General features: G+C 46.5%; 1 protein-coding gene across 4 annotated transcripts in view; it reads left to right on the top strand.

Annotated features, from left to right (window-relative positions):
- PHACTR2 (phosphatase and actin regulator 2) overlaps nucleotides 1-19,798 on the top strand; it is a 127,933-nt gene that overhangs the window by 22,398 nt on the left and 85,737 nt on the right. For all 4 annotated transcript variants that reach the window (XM_075554443.1, XM_075554441.1, XM_075554442.1 and 1 more), the window contains exon 2: nucleotides 18,963-19,130. In XM_075554443.1, the coding sequence (XP_075410558.1) occupies nucleotides 18,963-19,130 (168 nt within the window). The remainder of the gene's footprint in view (nucleotides 1-18,962; nucleotides 19,131-19,798) is intronic.

The following is a 19,798-nucleotide window of genomic DNA, read 5'->3' as shown; positions in this document are numbered from 1 at the left end:
GCTTCCTTTTTCCTCCCCAGCTCATCGCAACACCAGGCGAAATTGTATTTACTGCTTCTGGTCCTATTGACCACTTGCAGCTAGCTCCTTCAGACGTGTTTCATTCTTCTAGTACGCACTCCACATTCTTTGCCCAGCCCAGAATTTGAGTCTTAATGCCAAATAAATAAATAATGAGAAAAGATGGGTGGAATTAGCCTGTCGGCTCGGTGGTCGTCTAGTTGGATTCTGAGACATTGTGAGGGGTGGGTGGTATCCAAGACCTGATGTAACCACTCCTCTTTTCCCCGGCAGTGCTTGCTTGACACACATTGTTGCTTTAAAGGGAGAAACCAAAATAGAACATCTTGGAACTGGGATATCTTTAGTGACTGGGTTGGGAAAGCACAAAGGCATCATTTTTGTAGAATTATCTTTAAGAAGAAGAAACAAAGGTAATGGAATTCTGTTGCTCTTGCACCATCTCTTGCAAGAGACCCAGGTACACAAAGGGATGTTAATCCTTGGCTTTTCCAGTGACGTTTAAATGGCTTCTTGTTTAATTTGAACCAAGCATTGCCCTCTTTGAAGTAGCATGGTGACACTAGACTAAATCTCTTTAGCCCGCAAACAATGGTTCCGTAAATGTTAGCTCAGAACCTGGAGCCCATTTCCTCCCATTGCCACTCACAAGAACGAGCGCTCCTCCCCACTGCCAGTCACATCCTCCGGTGCTCTGCGTCTGGCGTCTTAGCTGCTATTGAAGGGGCCTCTAACTCACGACACCCTGTGACTAATGGAGCCAAACACCCCCTAGTCTTGTACCAACCTCCTGATCAGCTGCTGATGGGACCACTGGGATCTGGAGGGTTCCATTGGGTAAGGTTTGGGAAGGAGATGCCCAGTCCTATCTCCCTATTCTTAGTATCTTAGTATGGATACCATTCGAAACCTGTTCAGCATCACCACAACATGAAAGTTTCCCGGGCCAGAGGGCAGCTGCACATCAGGTACAGGCCTCTCCTGCATAGAAGGCAGCCATGGTGACACTGACCTTCCACTGCCCTGATGTTGTGTTGTTAGATGTTGTCCAATCCATTCTAACTCAGAGCAACACCAGGTAACAGCAGAACAAAAACCAGCACACCCCATCCTCAGAGTCCTTACTGTAGCTGAACTCATCCTTGCCACCACTGTGCCAATGCATCTCACTGGGAGTCGTCCCTCTTTGGCCCTGCCCTTCTCCTTCGCCCAAGCGTGATGTCCTGTTCCAGGGCCAGGCCCTTCTGATAGCATGTCCATGGGACATGTCTTTGCTTCTAAGGAGCATTCTGGCTGCACGTCTTCTAAGACAGGTGTCTTAGTTCTGCTGGTGTTCATGGACAGCTAAAGGTCCTTTGCCAGCATTGTGATCCAAAGGCCTCTTTTGTCTCCCTCCCTCATTGTCCAGCGTTCACGTGCAGAAGAGATCATTGGAAATACCATCGTCAAGTGCCCTTTAGTTCTTAAAGTGCCACCGTTACAGTTTCACGTTGTAAACAGGTCTTTTGCAGCGCATTTCCCCGGTGCGGTGGGACAATTGATTTCTTCATGGCTGTTTCCACAGGTGTTAAGTGCAGGTCCAAGCACAGTGAAAATTTGACAACTCCCCTCTTTTCTCCCTTTCTCATGATGTTGCTCACTGTTCAGTTCTAAGGAATTTTGCTTCTTTCGTTGTGATATGATCCATGTGGATGGCTTTGGTCCTTGCTGTGTTGGTCTGGGTACTTTAGAGAAACAAATTCACAGAAACTCATATGTATAAGAGGGAGTTTTATATAAAGGGTAAGTGCACATCAAGAAAACATCCCAACCCTGTACTGCCCAAGCCCACAAATTCAACATTAGCCCATTTGTCCAACACCAACCCACAAGGTCCTCCTCCGCCTCACAAAATAGACACAATGATGCCGACTGCAGGAGGAAAGCTGAATCAGTGAGCGTGTAAGCATCTCAGCGCTGGCAGGGGTCTCCATATGGCTGCTCTAGCACCCAGGGCTGTATGGGGTAGGTCCATGCTACTTCTCCTTGGGGATGTCTTGCGGGAAGTGAGCCTTGCCAGCTGAAGCAGGGAACTGGCTAAGGCAGATGCACCCTGGTCTGACCATCACAAAACAAGAGACCCAAGAAGAGACCCAAGGCTCACCAAGCCATTTCTCTCTGTCCTTCAATTAACCCCACATGTGTTTATCGGCCAGGTTGGCACGATAAACTCTGTCTCAATTGCTCTTCATCCATAAGTGCTTCCTGTCCTCTACGCTTTCAGCAAGCAAGGCTGTGCCATACACGTACTGCAGGTTGTGAATGAGTCTTTCTCTAACCCCAGTGCCACATTTTTCTTCACACAGTCCAGCTTCTTGGAAGATTTGCTCAGCATATAGTTTCTGGAATTCCCATTCTTCACAATATTATCTATAAGATGTTAGGATCCGCACAGGCAAATGCTTTGGTGTAGTCAATGACACACAGGTAAAACATCTTCCTGGTATCCTCTGCTCTCATCTGTGATCCATCTGACATAATCAATAAGGTTTCTCATCCCAAGTCCAGCTTGGATTTCTGACACTTCTCTGTTCATGTACTGGTGCAAGTACCTTCGCCGTAATTTTTGAGTTACCTTCACCGTAATTTTTGAGTTACCTTCACCGTAATTTTTGAGTTACCTTCAGCATAATTGTACCTGTGTGAAAGAAGGAGAAGAAGTTCACAGATGACACTGTAGGAAAATTGGCTTGATATGGAATAGAGTCCACATTCTGTTGGATTACCTAGGAGCCCTAGTGGCGTACTGGTTTATGAGTTGGGCTGCTAACCTCAAGGTCAGCAGTTCAAAAAATCACCAGCTGCTCCCTGGGAGAAAGATGAGCCTTTGTTCTCTCTAAAAAGTTAGTCTCAGAAACTCACAGGGGCAGTTCTACTCTGTCCTATAGAGTTCTATGAGTCAAAATCGACTTGGTGGCAGTGAGTTTGATTACGTTTTTTGGATTGGTTCACGTTTCTTGGGAATGGGCACCTATTTTTCTCCTCTAGTCTATTGGCCAGCGAGCTATTCTGCAAACATTTTGGCATGAGGGAGCACTTCCAGCACTGCATCTGTTTGTTGAAACATGTCCGTTGCTATTTTGTCAACACCTTTCGCCAGTACTTTCAGTCTAGCTTGAACTTCTCCCTTCAGAACCATGAGTTCTTGATCACATGAACTTATTTAATTTTATATTTGACACTTATTTAAATGATGTCCGCTTTCCTCAGAGATTGTAAGTTTCCTGAGGGCAGAGATTCAAGTTATTTCCCCCTATAATACAGCGGTTCTCAATCTGTGGGTTGCGACCCCTTTGGGGGTCAAACGACTCTTTCACAGGGGTCGCCCGATTCATAACAGAAGCAACAATACAGTGATGAAGTAGCAACAAAAATAATGTTCTGGTTGGGGGTCACCACAACATGAGGAACTGTATGAAAGGGTCACAGCATGAGGAAGGTTGAGAACCACTGTTGTTTGTAGTTGCTCAGTAAATTTGATTGTGACTGACTCCATTCCACGCCAAGCCAATTTTTCTACAGCCTCATCTGTTTGTGAACTTCTTTCTCCCATATTTGCTTTTTCTGTAAAAACTTGGCTCGCCTGGGCCATGCTGCTCTTCTGGTAATCCCTCCTAAGGAGGACTCTGTTCTCTTTGGACGCTGGAGGGAAAGGCAGCGTCCAGAGGGGTCCTTCCTGCATGCAGCCCCCCACTTCTCTTCTTTGCTGTCAGCTCTTGACCTCCTGGGCACTTTCTCATATTCACCCCCTAAGGATCTGGGTCTCCGTCCACCCCAGGTCCTGCTGTTTTCCTGTGGAACCCGATCCCCACACTCCTCATTGCCCCTCCTGCCTGGGACAACCCCAGAGCTGCCTGGATTTTCAACTTCTCCCTTTCCCTCGGGTGGTCAGCCTGTTATCACCCCTTCAGAACAAGAGTGTTTACAACTCGCAGATAAAACATTGTTCTTTCCTGCATTCTTAAGACAAAACAATAACAGCAAGTGAGTTTCTTGTTTTGCCTACAGCCTGTTGTGTCTGTCGTAGGTGCCACGGAGTCAGTGTTGATTCAGAATCACACGTGTGACGGGGTAGAACCATCTCCCGAGTAGCCATTCTCTAACGGCTCACACCTGGCCTTCCACTACCACATTTCCTTGGACCAGTACCAGTTGCCATAGAGTTGCTTCGGACTCATGGCAACTCCATGTGTGTCAGAGTAGAACTGTGCCCATAGCACACACACCCCCAACCCCCGCCCCAGTAAGTTGGGGTTTTTCCCCCAACAGTTTTACTGGCATATAATTCATATAGCATACAATTCAATAGTTCCATCACATCCGGAAAAGTTGACCAATCATCAGCACGTTTCGTTTTAGAGCGTTTTCTTCATTCTTGTTCTCATTGCCTTTGGTTCCCTCCCCCCCCCCCCCCAGCCTTCCCTGCCATGTCCCCAAGAAACCAGTAAAGGGTTTCACTGGTTGGGTTTCCAGAAGGAGATGGCTGGCTCAGTAGATGTCTTCTGCGTTGCCTCTAGGTGGACTCTAATCTCCAACCGTTTGGTTAGCAACGAGCACATTAAATATTTGCGCCCTACTTAGGAATTCCTTTGCTTGGAAGACTTTCCCCGATAAATCCCGCTTGTGCTAGTGTGCCAATAGGCCTTTCTGACTGCTGTACATCTTCCCCTGAAGGTCTTGCCAACACCTGGTGTCTAAACACAAGCCAGTGTTCTTGCCTCTAAATCTCTTTTCCCCCTTGACATTCCACCCACCTCGGTAAAGGTTCAGGCCATGTCATTCTCTGTAACTTTTCCAGGCAGTTCCTTAATCCCCTCCTTATTTCTCCTCCTCATTGTCCCTTGGATCCATTTATCATTTCCAATCCATATTCACCACTTCTCTCCAAGTTCAGTTGCCTGGATGCAGTCACCTCTTAATTGAACTCTGAGCATATAAATCTAGGCAGCTGGGGGACTCTGATTAATAACATAGCTTCTCCATGAGATCTATCCCCCAGCTTCCTGCTCTCCACTGTTTATGCCTGCAGATTTCATTTCTGCTTTGGGGACATGTCCAGAATGCCAGATGAGGCCACCAGTCTAGCATCTTGACAGACACCAGCCTTTGGAAGCTGGTCTGATGGCCAGGAGGATGGGTGCACATGCAGACAGGGTTGGTCATATGTGTAGGAGGACTTTTAGGACTCTTGTGTACCCACCCAGCTTTTGACTTAAAGATATTCGTCCAAACATAATGTGTCATTTAGATAATATTTCTGTTCAACCCGTGCTCTGTGGGAAAGTTTTAATAATTTTGTATAAGGAGAAAATGGAGGCAGAATGGGGCCGTTAACTTTTACTCTGGACTATTTCATGGGATTTGCTGTTACAGTGTATATGTCTAAGATCTGCCAGTTTCTCCTAAACATTCAGCCCCATGTGTGTGCTCAACATCACCGGGCGGGTCATTACCCTGATAGGGAAGAAACAGAGTCCTCTCCCACTTGGCAGACTGTCCCCTGGAAATGGGTCAACTTTTCCTTCTCACAAACACCCCACACATCTGCTCCACGCCCTCGGCCCTGGGATTTGTTGTCAGAGTTGATGTGTTTCGGGAGGAAGGTCAAGAGTCGGTTCCTCTCTCGCTGTTCCTCACAGTTCACGGGGCGCCCTGCCCTGGAGGGGCACTGGAGAAACGCTCACCGAGGACAGAAAGGTTGGTGGTTTTAACCCACGAGCCACCTCCTGAGAAAAAGACCCGAGCACCCGCTGTGCTGACAGTACCAGCCTGGAAAAGCTTACCAGCAGTTGTGCTCTGTGGCCTCGGGTCAGTTTGCGGCAGATTTGACTGGACAGCACACAGCAGCATCACGCAGATGGACACCAGTGGGTCCTGCCAGGGCTGGGACACAAGAGAACGGTCTCATTCCGCCAGGTGGCCCACGTCTCCCACCTGTAACAGGCTGCCATCTTTCCAGTCTCGGTTGACTTGTTGCAGGAGAAAACGGGTACGTTTCCTTCTCTGACAGGTTTCCGACACAGCTTCTGCCTTTCACAGGTTTTCCTGCCAGCTCCCTCAGCAAGCTAACGTATCTGTTCACAGGGAGAACCTTTGTGGAGAGGTGTAATGATGCTGTCCCTGCTGTGAGCTGCGGAGTCAACTCCAACCCAAAGTCAATTCCAACATGGAACTGCCCCTTGGGGGTCCCCAGGCTGTTCTCTTGAAGGGAGCAGATTCCTGCCTCTGCTGTCCTACTGAGAAGTGGGTGGGGTCACACCACTGCCCCTTGACCACTGCCCACTGCACCGCACTGCCGGGCACCAACAAGAATGGCAGGAACTTAAAACACTTTTGCTTATTTTACGCTGCACTTTCTATTTGCCAGGTGCCCCTTTCTCACGCCATCGGAAGGTTTTTAAACCCTGAGCACCAGCAACTTAATGTAATCCTTTAAAGACCCTCAGCAAGTCTTGAGGGTGCTGGTCATGTCCGAGCATCGGGTGCCACACAGCTGCGCACAGCGGCCCCACGCTCAGGCTCGGGAACTCTCTGACAGGGCTTGCAGGCACATGGAAATCTTTAGGGGTTTTTCCCCTTTCGGGGTTTGAAACGAATGGCTGCCTCTATTAGACAGACAAGCGAAAACACCGATACCATCAAACCTCTACAGTTAACAGCGTGGTCCATGAGGGTTCTGCCCAATCAAACAGCAGGGATGGTGGGACTTTGTCTCATGCCCTTTGGACGTGTTATCAGAAGGGTCTCGCTCCTGGAAAAAGACGCCATGCTTGATGGGGGTTAGCCAAAAACTAGGTAGACCCTCAGTGAGATGGGGTGCCCCCTTGGCTGCAGTCATAGTTTCCAGCATGCATAGCAGAGATGGTGAGATGGCTCAGGGCTGGGCAGTGCTCCCTTCTGAGTCACTGTGAACCGTGATTCCTGCCACGAAGTTTATGAACCGCCCCGCATTTAAGTAAAGAGTAAGTTCTGCAAACAGCCAACATAAAATCAACTGTGCTGGCCCTAGGCACCGAAGACAGCAAAGGGAACCTGCCTTGACCCTTTGGGTTCAACTAAGGATGGTCTGAGCGCAGAATCGAGTTACCGCTCACACACCTTGGCGATATTGCAGGTCCAGTTCCAGGTCCAGAACCACACCAAACGTTTGTTTCCTAGTGCGTATCAAAGTTACGCTCACACTACACTGTAGTCCATTAAGTGTGCAGTAACCTTATGAAAGAGTCTGAAATATCGTGAGAGGCCCTAAGATGTGACCTGGAGACACAAAGTGAGCTCATGGTGGTGGAAAAAATACACCCGTGGACTTGTTCGCACAGGGTGTTACCAACCTTCAATTTGTATATAAAAATTACACAAACAAACAAGCACAAGCCTGAGAATTAAGATGTGTCTTTACTCATTCCACTTCTTGAAATAGAGCCTTACTCTAACGCAGGCCTCCCCCACATCGTGTGAACCTCACTTACCTGCTGGGTGGCCTCGGATAAGTTGCTTGCTTTCTCTGGGTGCAACTTTCTCATCTGTAACATGGAAATGCTGATGGAATATACTGGACAGGGTGGTGGTGAAAATTAATGGGGCAATATTCCTAACTGAGTTTTTTCAGCATCCCCCCCCCCCACGCACACACCCATGCTTCAAATCACAAGATGGGCAGTCTGAACCTATTCCACAAGAGAAAGCTATGGCTTCTGGGAAGATTTAAGCCGCAGAAACCTTCTGGGGCAGTTCTGCTCTCTCCTGTAGGGTCGCTGCGAGTTAGGGTTGATGGCAGTGGGTTTGGCCTTCACAAAGCACTTAGGACAGCTCCCAGTGGGCTCCGATGAGATCAGTGTGTTCAGCAGAAAGCAATATGAAGAATCAGAGACTTTTTTTAAGTTGGAAAGGAGCCTGGAGGTCATTTAGTCCCATCTCCAAATTTCAGGGATGAAAAATTGGGATCCTTGCTGAAGGTCACAGAGCTTGTCCAGTGCTGCAGCTGGAGCTAGGGCCCCATTCTCATCGTGGCTTATTGTTCACCGGCACAAGGGGGTCGTCAAAACCCAGAAAGGTAACAGATTTGGCCAGAAACTGCGTAAGGCCGTAAGGAATCAGGGCAAGACCACGCAAATCTTTCCCACTGTTAGAGGCGCCCTAGGAGCTCTGGTGGCTTAATGGTGACACGTGGGACTCCCGACTGCAAGGTAAACTGTTCAAAACCACCAGCTGCTCCTCGGGAAACGGACAGGGCTTTCCACTCCCCGAAAGAGTTACAGCCTCAGAAACTCTCAGAGATCGTTCTTCCTTGTCTTGTAGGGCTGCTATGAGTCGGCATCCACCCGATGGCAGTGAGCTTGCCTGGCTCCTTCGGTTTTGCTTTTGAGGGCAGTAGAAAAATGATACCACGCTACCGTGTCCAGGGCAGAAGATTTGTGATACTTGGGGGGAAACAAGGCAGGCCCGTTGAGTTCAGACTTTCACAGGTTCCATTAGGCAGAAAGCTGTCATTTCCGATGAATAATAAATTGTTTCTCCACATTTAATCATACTTCTGCTTATAGCTTCACTTAGTACAGCCTCAGAGCCACCTCAAAAGATGGCAGAAGGGGAACTTTAATGTCCCCAGGAATCTAATATGTAAAAGGTATTGTTATTTACATTTTCCAGCCAACGAAGGTGGCCACCATATCCGTTCTTAAAGCAGAGCTCTGCATGGAGCTAATTTCAAGCACTTTGTCCTCTTTTTTATTTTGTTTTTATTTTTGTAACTATCTAGTTTTGGCTTGGGAATGCTCAGGTCCGAAAACTCCGCCCATAGCTGACTCTCACAGGCATCCTGTTCAGTGGAAGAAGATGTAGATAACACCAGAGTGCTCTCTCCTTCCCCTTAGCTGCAGTTCAAGAGCAGGTAAACCAAATCCATGACGATGGACGTCAAGGTCAAAACAGCGGTTGTCTGCAGGAGCGGAGGGTAGAGGCGTGGTGTTGACTGCGAAAAAGCAGAAGGAGGCTGTTTGGATCCCTGTAAATGCTCCAGCCCAGGAACCAGCCAACCAACCAGTTCCCAAGGGACTGACACTGACACGGCGGAATGGAATCAGGCTCTGGGTATCTGGGAACTGATTTCTTAGAAGGAGATCAGCAAACCTTTCCTCTGAGGCGCCTCATGTACATAAAGCATTGTCTAAGTATGTGTGTAGAACTACGTACACACAGACTGGGTAGCTACGGAGCTAGATGCTTCATTTCGCTGGGACTTGATTGTTTAGCTTTGGTTGTAGTATAACCCAAAATGGGCCTAACAAGAACACTTGTCTCAGAAGTATAAGAACTCCATGAAATAACGCGGGTAAACTTCTTCGTACTCTACCTGGCCCTGGATAGGTAATAACTGTCCTTGTTTTGGTTGTTAGGTGCTGCCTAGTTGATCCCAACCCCCAGCAACCCCATATGACAGAGTCAAGCTGCCGCACGGAGTTTCTTGGCTATAATCTTTCAGAAACAGATTACTAGGTCTTGTGAACCCCAAGCCTTTTTTATTGTCCCTGAGCCCTTGACCATTGCTCCAGCAGGGCTCCTGTGATAACTGTCAGTAAGGTCACGCCAACTCCTAAGGACCGGTGGGGCTCAGGAGAAGGGTGCCACGGGGTTTCTGAGCTGTAGGCCTTTCCGTCAGCGGAGTGCCTTGTTTTGCTTCTGCAAAGTGTCTCGTGGACTCCCTCGGTTCACAGCCCAATGCATGACCCACTGTACTACCAGAGTGCCAGAATAGATGATCTATGACTAATTCTGCTATTAATAAAAATACTCCAACCTGCCAACTTTCCGGAGAGAATGAAACCCAGCGTAAGTCAATGAATGGCTCCTCCCGCCCATGTGCATGGGCGCTTCTCTCTAGACCGTCCATGCAAGCAGTGTCACGGGGTTCGCTTCTGAAGTACTCCGCTCATCCTCTGTTTCTCCGAGTCCAGGGGGTCGGGGAATGGACGAGCCCGAAAACGTGTCCGCAGCAGTCAGGAAACACATGGCAGGCATTCAAGTTCACTTTCGGTTTTACTATCGAAAATAGTTCAGCGTCGATAATCTAAAAAGATAGTACAGGAAGCCTTTTTGTTCCCAGATTTGTGACTCTGGAGTACCTGATACTGATGTGTGTGTGTGTGTGTGTGTGTGTGTGTGTGTTGTGTTGTTGGAAGGTAAATCCGGTCTCCCTTCTTCTTCTACTTGAAGTGCCTCCTACCCCATGCTGCAGATGGACCCATTGGCCACTCTTTGGGGAGATGGTGAATACCTTGGGGTGAAGATACTAGATCTGAAAATAGTGATAAGAGGAGTTGTGAAGCATATTCACAATTTTTGAACAGGCATTTTGACTGCTAGTACAGGGACCCTCAGGGGTGCACTGGGTACCATTCGGCTTTCAGAGACAGATCCGCAGTTCCAACCCACCGGTTGCTCCAGTTGAGAAAGATGTGGCAGTCGGTTTCCAAAAAGAAAGTCTGTGGGGGCAGCTCTATCCCGTCACATCAGGTCTCCACAAGTCAGCATCAGTTAACCCCAATTGCTTCCTAAGACTGTACCTCTCAAGTTCATGTGCCAGTACCTAAGAATCTCCTAACCCCTCTCGGCATCTGCACCCAGGCTCTCTAATGTCTCCTTAAAAAAACAAACACATTTTAGAATCGTCATAGATTTCTAGAAAACTTGCAAAGCTAAGGGGTTCTCCTAGACCCCGATTTTAGTGTCTCTTGTCAGTAATATATCACTAGGATACGTTTGTTACGGCCAAAGCAACGACTTGACTTTAGTGCTTGACTATTGACTAGACTTCACAGTTTATTGTTTTAACTAGTCCCCCTGACCTCAGTTTCCTGTTCCAGGATCCCTTTCAGAGTACCACATTACACGTGGGCATGGTATTTTCTTAACCTCCTTTGGTCTGTGGATTTTCACATTTTCCTGGTTTTTAATAACCTTCACTGGTATTTTGCAAATACCCTTCAATCTGGTTTTTACCTGATGTTTTCCTGTGGGGAGTTGAGGGTTTTGAAGTACTATTCACATGATGTTGTAATCAGGATCAGCAAAGTACATGTGAGCGCCGTGACTTCGTGCCGAGGATGTGAACCGTGTTCTCTTCCGAAGGAAGTCACTGTATGCTGTCCACACTGAGGGAGGCCGAGGAAAGCTTTGACCTCTATGAATTATGGCAAATTCTCCCACATAGCTCCATCTCTTCCACATTATGTATGTATGCATTTATCTATATCAGTAGGAATGCACGCGTATTGTATACTTCGAGATAGGTTAAAGCACTCTATGATTTATTTTGTGGTTCAGATTGCCCCGCAGTGACCTTTGAGAGCTGTCTCTGGTTCCTATGTGCTTGCAACCTTTTACCCTCTGTCTGTCTTTGGAATGCTTCCCCGCCTTCTGGCATCTCACCATGGTCCAGGCTCACCTCCTACAAGCATCCATTTCTGGTTCCTTTCACTGGAGAACACTGTTAGAAATGATAAGTGTTGGAGTGTCGTTGCCTCTGAACCCTCAGAGGGCACGGGGCGGGGAAACACATTTGTGCGCACTGAGCCACGTATCTGCACATAATTGCTTTTGTTATCAACCATCTGTAACTGTGTTGGGCCAAATATGAGTTCATCCTAATGTCACCAGCTCTAATCCAGTGCCACATGGTTCAACCTTGCTTATCTGTCACTTCCTTTTCCAACAACGGGGAATCTGGCTCTCATCACCCGCCATTTGTCATCCGTTTACTTCCTCCTTCGAGCCCAGGGCACACGGACAGGGGTTTCCAGGCGTGAGAACTCACCCTCCCTTGTGAGTCCCCTCTTCCTTTCTTGCTCACTCCCCCAGCCATTTACTTTACCCCCAAAAGGAAGACCCTGGAGTCCACCCAGTGCCCTCTGGCTGAGAAGCCAGTGAAGATCTCTAGAGAAGGCAGAGGGAGGCCTGGTGGGGCAGGCGTGATGTGCTCAGCTGCTAACAAAGAAGCTGGAGTTTCGAACCCACGAGCTCCACAGGCGAAAGACATGGCGTTCTGCTTCTGTGCAGATTTACAGCCGTGGAGGCCCTTTGGGTTACTCTGCCCAATAGCATGAGGCAGCATTGACTCGGTGACAATGAGCTTGGCGTTTCAGATTGATATGGTTTTTTTTCTTATTACATAACTCAAAGCACTGTCAGCCATGTGACCTTAGACACTACTGTCCAATTTCATCATCGATGGCTCACAGCATTGGGTTATCCTGACCTTCTTGTCTACCTAGTCCTCTACGGGTTCTGTGCCCCCCTTAAGTACAATAGCACGTATTGCGTCGCTTCAGTTGGGAGAGATGTCAAAGAGGAGTAGGAACTTAAGTCAAATCTTCCCTCTACTGCTTCTTTGCTGTCTATTCCGTAACCTTGAAAGGGAACGGCAGCAGAATTTTAATGCAAACATAAAAACTGCCACAGAGATAAAAATCTATAGTGATAATAGTATGTAAACATAATATTAAACAGACTAGAAGCCACATTAAAAAATTTTAAATAAAAATTCAACTTTTATTAGCAGAAAAATGAAATTAAGTAAGAGTCATATATGAATGTCTTTGCATATCCATTTTTCCACATTTTAAAATTTCAATAATTCATTTTATTCAGGCTCTTACAGATCTTATAACAATCCATACATCGATTTATTCAAGCACATTTGTCTATATGTTGCCATCATCATTTCCAAGACATTTTCTTTTTGCTTGAGCCCTTGGTATCAGCTCCTCTTTTTACCCCTCCCCCTCCAACCCTCCCACCTTCATGAATCCTTGATAATTTATCAATTATTTTTATTTTCATACTTTGCACTGTCTGCTGTCTCCCTTCACCCACATTTCTGTTGTCCGTGCCCCCTGGGGGGGGGTGTTGTATGTTGATCATTGAGATGGGTGTTCCCTTTCTCCCCATCCTCCCCCAACCTTCCCCTACCCTCATGAATGACATCGCTACTCTCATTGTTGGTCCTGAGGGGTTGATCTGTCCTGGATTCTGTGTGTGGAGAGCTCTTATCTATACAACTGGACATGCTCTGGTCTATCCAGATTCGTAAGGTAGAACTGGAGTCATGATAGTGTATGTGTGTGGGGGGGTGGGGGGGGCGGGAAGCAATAAAGAACAGACTAGGGGACTGTTGTGTGTTTCATCAGTGCTATACTGCACCGTGACTGGCTCCTCTTTTCCTTGTGACCCTTCTGTGAGGGGATGTCCAATTAGACACCATATTTTTAAAGAGATGAGTTTTTTGCCTTTTTTTTTTAAAACTTCCTTTACATTTTGAATTTTTAGATATCAGCGGTCTTGCTGCAGGACTCATTAATAGGTGTACATGTCTCTGGTACAATAAGATCCCTGTGGGTAAAATAGTGAGCACACCCTTATTTACAGCAAAGTTTTATCAAAGCACCATTTACCATGTGTTATTTTCTTCTGTTTTTATGATTGGGTGTGAAAATATAGATTCATAGTCCCCTTCAGACATGCAGAGGAAAGTTGAGCCTATCTTTGCCACCTACTTTTTCACAAAGAAGGAGTTGTTTTAAGTGAGCTTCTTTTTTGCAACGATCAAATGTGTGAGGTGAGATGCCATTTCTCTCACTGTCCAAGTGATGGATATAAGTATGTGTGGAGAAGGTGAATACCCAATCATCTAAGAGTACAAACCCTCATAGTAAATACATTGACTCTCTCCTAAAAGTCCCTGTTCTCAGGCCTCAGCACAACAAAGGAACTAGTCTTCAAGCCTGAAGGCAAAATGAAAACATTTTAATATCAGTTCAGTGATAATTTCTCAACTCATTCATGTGTGGCTTCGATGGTCACATGAAGCCTAGGGACTGCCCAATGGATACATTTCTGCTTAAGAGAAAAACAAAACCTGCACACACTCCTGCAATTCTTTTTTATTTTTAATTTTATTGGGACCTGGTACAACTCTTATCACAATCCATCCATCCATCCATTGGGTCATGCACATTTGTTGCTATCATCATTTTCAAAACATTTGCTTTCTACTTGAGCCCTTGGTATCAGCTTCTCATTTTTATCCCTCCCTACCTAATGAACCCTTCATAATTTATAAGAAAAAATTTTTCATGTCTTACACTGACCGATGTCTCCCTTTACTCACTTTTCTGTTGTCTGTCCTCCTGGGAGGGGGTTATATGTAGATCATCTCCCCTCCCCCCCCACCTTACCCTTACCCTCCTGGTATCACTACTCTCATTACTGGTCCTAAGGAGACTCTTGGCATTCGTATCTAGTGGTGGTGCGAGGAAGTTTGGTAGTTATGGGCTTGTTTCCTTGAGAAAGTAGACTGAGCTGCACCACGTAGACTTTCTGCATGTTCGTGCCCGGTGATGGGTCTGTATTTCTGAACCTGTCACACTGCAAAATGCTGCTCTCAGGTGTGAAAGGGAAAGTCCGGGGGAATGGCAAGGCAGGGAACCAGAGATTCTATCAAAATGAACATTTAAAACCGTCAAGAAATTTAGACTGCCACCTGGGATTCACCTGCAGCTCATCCTTCTCTGCACATGAAGGGTTTGTCACTAGGACTTTTAGAAAAAAAAAAACTCATTTTAGGGACGTGTTGGTGCATTTTGCAATGCTAATGCAAACTATTGCTGGTATCCTGCCTGGGTGTCTGGGAGAAAGCAGAGATTCCATGTTCTGTCCACTCTACACAAGGGTGGGTGGTAACTCATCTTAGCTCACACTCAGGGTCTAAGCGAAGGACAGTGGCCGTTTGACCAACTGCCAGCACAGTGGCTCTTCATCCCAAGTGGTCAACTGCTGGCCTCCCGCTCACTCACTGCCATCAAGTTGACGCCAACGCATAGCAGCCCTCCGGGGGAGGGTAGGACTGAGATGGTAACTGCTAACAGGAGTAGAAAGCCCCACCTCTGTCCCACCTAGACACGAGTGCTGACACCATCTGCTGACCTTGGGATGGCAGCCCAGTGCACAGCGACACCACAGGTGGGTAACGTGCTGAGCCGCTGATGGAAAGATTGTAGGTGGAGCGTCCACTCCACCCAAGAACCCCTCAGAAGAAAGAGATGGCAAACTGCCTCCAAAACTCAGCCATCCAACAGCATCGGGAGCACCTTTCTGTAAGCTTTTAATACTGGTTTCTACACAAGTCCGCTTGACAGCCCAGCAAGTGCAAAAGTCACCGGGAAAGTCGCTCTGCCAGGAACGAGAGGGGCATTCAACCGCTGCTGTGGCCGCTGGAACTGGCCCACGTCCTTCCCAGGAAAGAGCAGAGAGGAAGACCAGAACTACGAAGGCCGAGTAAATAGAGAGTTCGTTTCTTAAGCAGCCATGAATTTCGTATTCGGGCTTTCATTTTTCACTGAGCAAGTATCTCCATCTCTGAACCTTCCATTCCTCGGGAATTGCTGAATGTTTATTTTCAGGAGTAAAATGGAAGTGACCATGGCTCAGGTGAAAAGCACCACTTTGACGGAGGGTTGGGGGAAACTGGATCTGTGGGTTGTGAGATCAAGATCCAGTTCCGCTGCAGAAAAATGAGAACCAACCATGTGTCTGTCAGTAGCCACAGACATGGCCTTGGGCTGGGAAGCTTTCATCCGATGTTTTCAATTGTCTTCCCTTCCCTATTTCTCAACGTTTGGATTGTTCAAAAGTAAGCCCTTCAGCGAGAAGCTCCATAAAGTGGGCACAAAGCATACATTCGATTCCTCACTGGGTGTTTCCCTTTCTCAAGGTGGGCTGGGGGACAGGACGAGAAGTGATGTGCATGCAGGTTTGCATCTTGGCTCCGTCATAACGTCATAACGTCAGTCTGTCCCCCATCGCCCTCCACCCCGCCGTGCTACGGCTGATGTGAGGTAACGTGCATTCAAGACCCACACACAGAAGAGCGGGCCAGCGCAGACTGGCGTTTTGAGAGTTTGCTCTAGTGATGCACGAACTCTGCATCTCTACCTGAATTTAGACTAGACTCTGGTAGTGCCAAGTGTTGATTTCACCAGCTTTGTTTGCAAGGAGAGTTTGTAACAGTGTAGATGTTGGCAGCTCTTGACCATCTCTCGATTCCATTTGAGAGCTCCATCTTTCTTGCCGTAAGTCATGCGCCATTGCTGTGTGGACGTTTTGTCTTATGAGTCTCTGGATCTTAGTACAGTCTTCGGTTTTAACTGACTTGGTCAGCTACCTCTCTAATGAAAAGGTACAGGGGTGGGAGTGCCTACCCTCATCAGTGTCAGGTAGAAATGGAAATCCACATTCTCCACTTGAACTCCCGTGATACCGGAGGCCAAGGCTGGGGAGGGGACACCTTTGTTGCCATTGGACAGGGGTGAGGTTTCTGGCTCTCCACGTGATCGTCACTGACACTGTGGTGAGAGTGGGCTCCTTAGCACTGTCTGGTCATGAGGAGAGCCTTCCTGTGACACCATCTCAGTGGGGAGGAGAGCTTGGAGCGGAAGCCCAGTCTCCCCACATGTTCCCTGTGGAGACCATTGTGGGCACCTCAGTTTCAGCCCCGCTGGGAGACAGGAAGGCCCTGGCTCCCCCTCCGCCTTCTGTGACATCACATGTTATTAGTGAAATTCTGATCGCCCCATCTGCAGAAGACTATGGATGACGGCGGAAACCCCAAATCCTATTGTAGCGTTTCCATGCAGATTGAGCCTCCACTGAATTCCGTCTGATCACTAACCAAGGGTACAGATAATCTTGTCCCCGGGCAAAGAGCCTTAGAATGTAGACTACCTTTCTCCACCCCTCTGCAGCCAGCCCCGTGAGGGGCAGGCTCTTAGGGGCTTGTCCGGGTGTGCCTTCATGGAGATCACTGTATTGGCGTCGGAAAGTCTCAACAAAAGCTCATTAACACTAATCAAATGACCAGGAAAGAGGCAGCCTAGCAAGGCAGAAACCATTGAAAACAACTGCTCTGCTCCAGCCAGACATCATGCAAGAGCTGCTGCCCGTCTAAGCCAGCAAATGCAGTGACTTCCAGCCACAGAAAGCCGAGGAAGAGCCCCAACACACTGTCTCAGGGTACAGAGGAGACCGCCACCTCAAATCTAACAGAAGGAGAACATTTATGAAAAGACACAAAAAAGTTTACCATGCTGCAAGGGTACTAGATCATAAGGATGCCCAAAGGCTCCTAGTCAGGGTGCTAGTCAAATAAAGCATGCAACAAAGGAGACTCAGAAATTCATGATTGGCAGCAGATCCACGCCTCACAGTACAGGTAGCACCACCAAAGTGGGATAAGAACCACGAGTGAAATGCATGCACTATGTAACAAGGTTGGTCCAAGACCCTATGGCCAAGGTCATGACTCAAGACCGACCACGTGACAGTACATTTCAGAATCGTAAAAAGGTTTGTTTCATGTCTGATGTCCAAGGTTTCTTTTAGTTATGTTTAACCGGAAGCATATGTAAAAATAGATCTACCCCATCTTCCCCAAAGCACAAGCCCCTGCCATGCAGTATTTGTTTGTTGTTTTATCTTTTATTGTGAACAAATACATATGTGCAGAGATCATGAGAAAGCTGGACGGCTAACTCATACTTTTCCACTACCTAGGGTGAATGTTGAACATTTTGCTATCTTTGGCTTTCTTGCACATTTATCCATCCGCCCATTCCAACTCTACCCACTTAGTGTGTTTGGATGGACGTCATTATACCTCACCCCTAAACATTTCAGCTTGTATTTTAATTAGGCTTTGCTATTTGTTGCAGTCTATTTTTAAGGTAAATTTTCCATGAAGTTAAATGTACAAAATTCTAAGTACCACTTGATTAGTTTTGTATAATACAACCCCTATTGAGATAATTTTTATCCCCCTAGGAATTTCTCTCAAGCTCATTCTGAACTAATTCCTACCTTCACTCCACTTCAAGAAGCAAGGATTGTTTTGATTGTTCTCTCTCTCTTTTTTGCTTCCCATAGATTGGATTTGCTTATTTTAGAACGTGAACTAAATGAAGACACGGGCATGATTTTTATTTTTGCTTTCACACTGTTTTAGTATCTCCATGTTGTCACGTACCCATTGTCTATTTGTACATGGCTAAATGGTGCTTCACTGACTTGATAACATCATAGACTTGAATGAGTCCATTTTAAAATAAGTCCATTTCTTGTGGATGACACTGGTCTAATTCTAGTATTTCACCATTGATTTTGATATTTGGAATAATTACCATTTGGGGGACCTTCCTGCTCTTTTAAACATATTACAGGGTAACTGAAGGTTCTGAACCTTTGTTCTTAGGGGTAACTTGACAAGGGTAAGTAATACCATCTTCCTGGATACACAAGACCCCAAATTCCTGCCTATATTTTAGTGGCTTCTATTAGTTTCTTTGTATCTGAAAACTTTGGGGAATTGGAACAGAACAATGGTTCTAGCATTATCTTAAAAATTGGAACATAGCTTCTTGGCACTCCCTTTTATTTTGTGGAGGAGAAACCCTGGTTTTAACGAGACTGTCTCTGTAACATTTATTACTAAGCATGCCAAACTCGTGTCCAGAGGGAAAGCCTGTTCCAGAAACTTCCAGAATATTCCGTTCCTGCACCAAATGCTGATGTCATTGTTGCAGCTGGGCTTTGCTGTCACTCTTAGACCCTCGGCCTCGCACTGCTTTACTTTTTCCTGAAGATGAAGGCCCAAGGGGACCCTCATTTCTGACCATTTGACTTGCGGTTTGATATCAGGGGACTCTGGCTAGGGGAGAATGGGACAAAATGGACTTCATGTATGGATTATAATCAGAGGGGTGATGGTCATTAGTAACTGCCCAGAAAGAGATAGGAAATGTTGTTTCAAACTCTCATGACAACCCTTCTCTGACATCGTTTGTTTCTCTGTGCAGTTGATGGCCTGGATAAAGCTTCTATAGCAAACTCAGATGGCCCAACGGCAGGGTCCCAAACACCTCCCTTCAAGAGAAGAGGAAAACTGTCCACCATTGGTAAAATCTTCAAGCCTTGGAAATGGAGAAAAAAGAAGACCAGTGATAAATTTAGAGAAACCTCAGCAGGTAAGACTATCCAGATTCACAAAATAAATGCTTACATTTTTCAAAAGGTGGGAAATTGTATCTTGCAGAATTTTTTTCCTGGGGTGGGGGGTGGGGAACCCATATGTGATATGAAATTATTTCAAGAAGTTTTGCCTTCTTTTTCTCCTCACTCTTTTCAATGTATCAGAAATATTTCTAATATGGTCTTATTTTTAATCAATACTTGTTTTATGAATCATATTGGTTAATTAAGGAGCTCTGATAACCCGGTGGGTTAAGCATTGTACTACTAAATGTGAGGTTGGCTGTTCAAACCCACCAGCCTCACCTCAGGAGAAAGATGAGGCTACTGCTCCCGTAAGGATTTATAGCCTCAGAAACCCCCTGGAGCAGGTCTCTTCTGTCCTGTAGGCTCGTTATGAATTGGACTAATTCAGTGACGGTGAGTTTGGTTTGGGGTTGATGTACTTAGGAGGAGTTGAAGTAATAGGAAATTAGAAGTGCAAATGTTCTTGTCCATGGTGTGGATACAGGAATCTATTTATGATACATTTATGAAATAGATATTGGTACATATGTATTCACATAGTTCCAGCAACACTCTCTTAGTGTTAATTTAGTTTAGCTTTTATGTCTTTGTTCTGTGGGTGAGATTTAAACAGGTACACTTAAGGAAATTATTGTTT

The sequence above is a fragment of the Tenrec ecaudatus genome, chromosome 7, assembly GCF_050624435.1.
Source record: "Tenrec ecaudatus isolate mTenEca1 chromosome 7, mTenEca1.hap1, whole genome shotgun sequence".
NCBI classification, from domain to species: Eukaryota; Metazoa; Chordata; class Mammalia; order Afrosoricida; family Tenrecidae; genus Tenrec; species Tenrec ecaudatus.
This window is presented reverse-complemented; position numbering and strand designations above follow the sequence as displayed.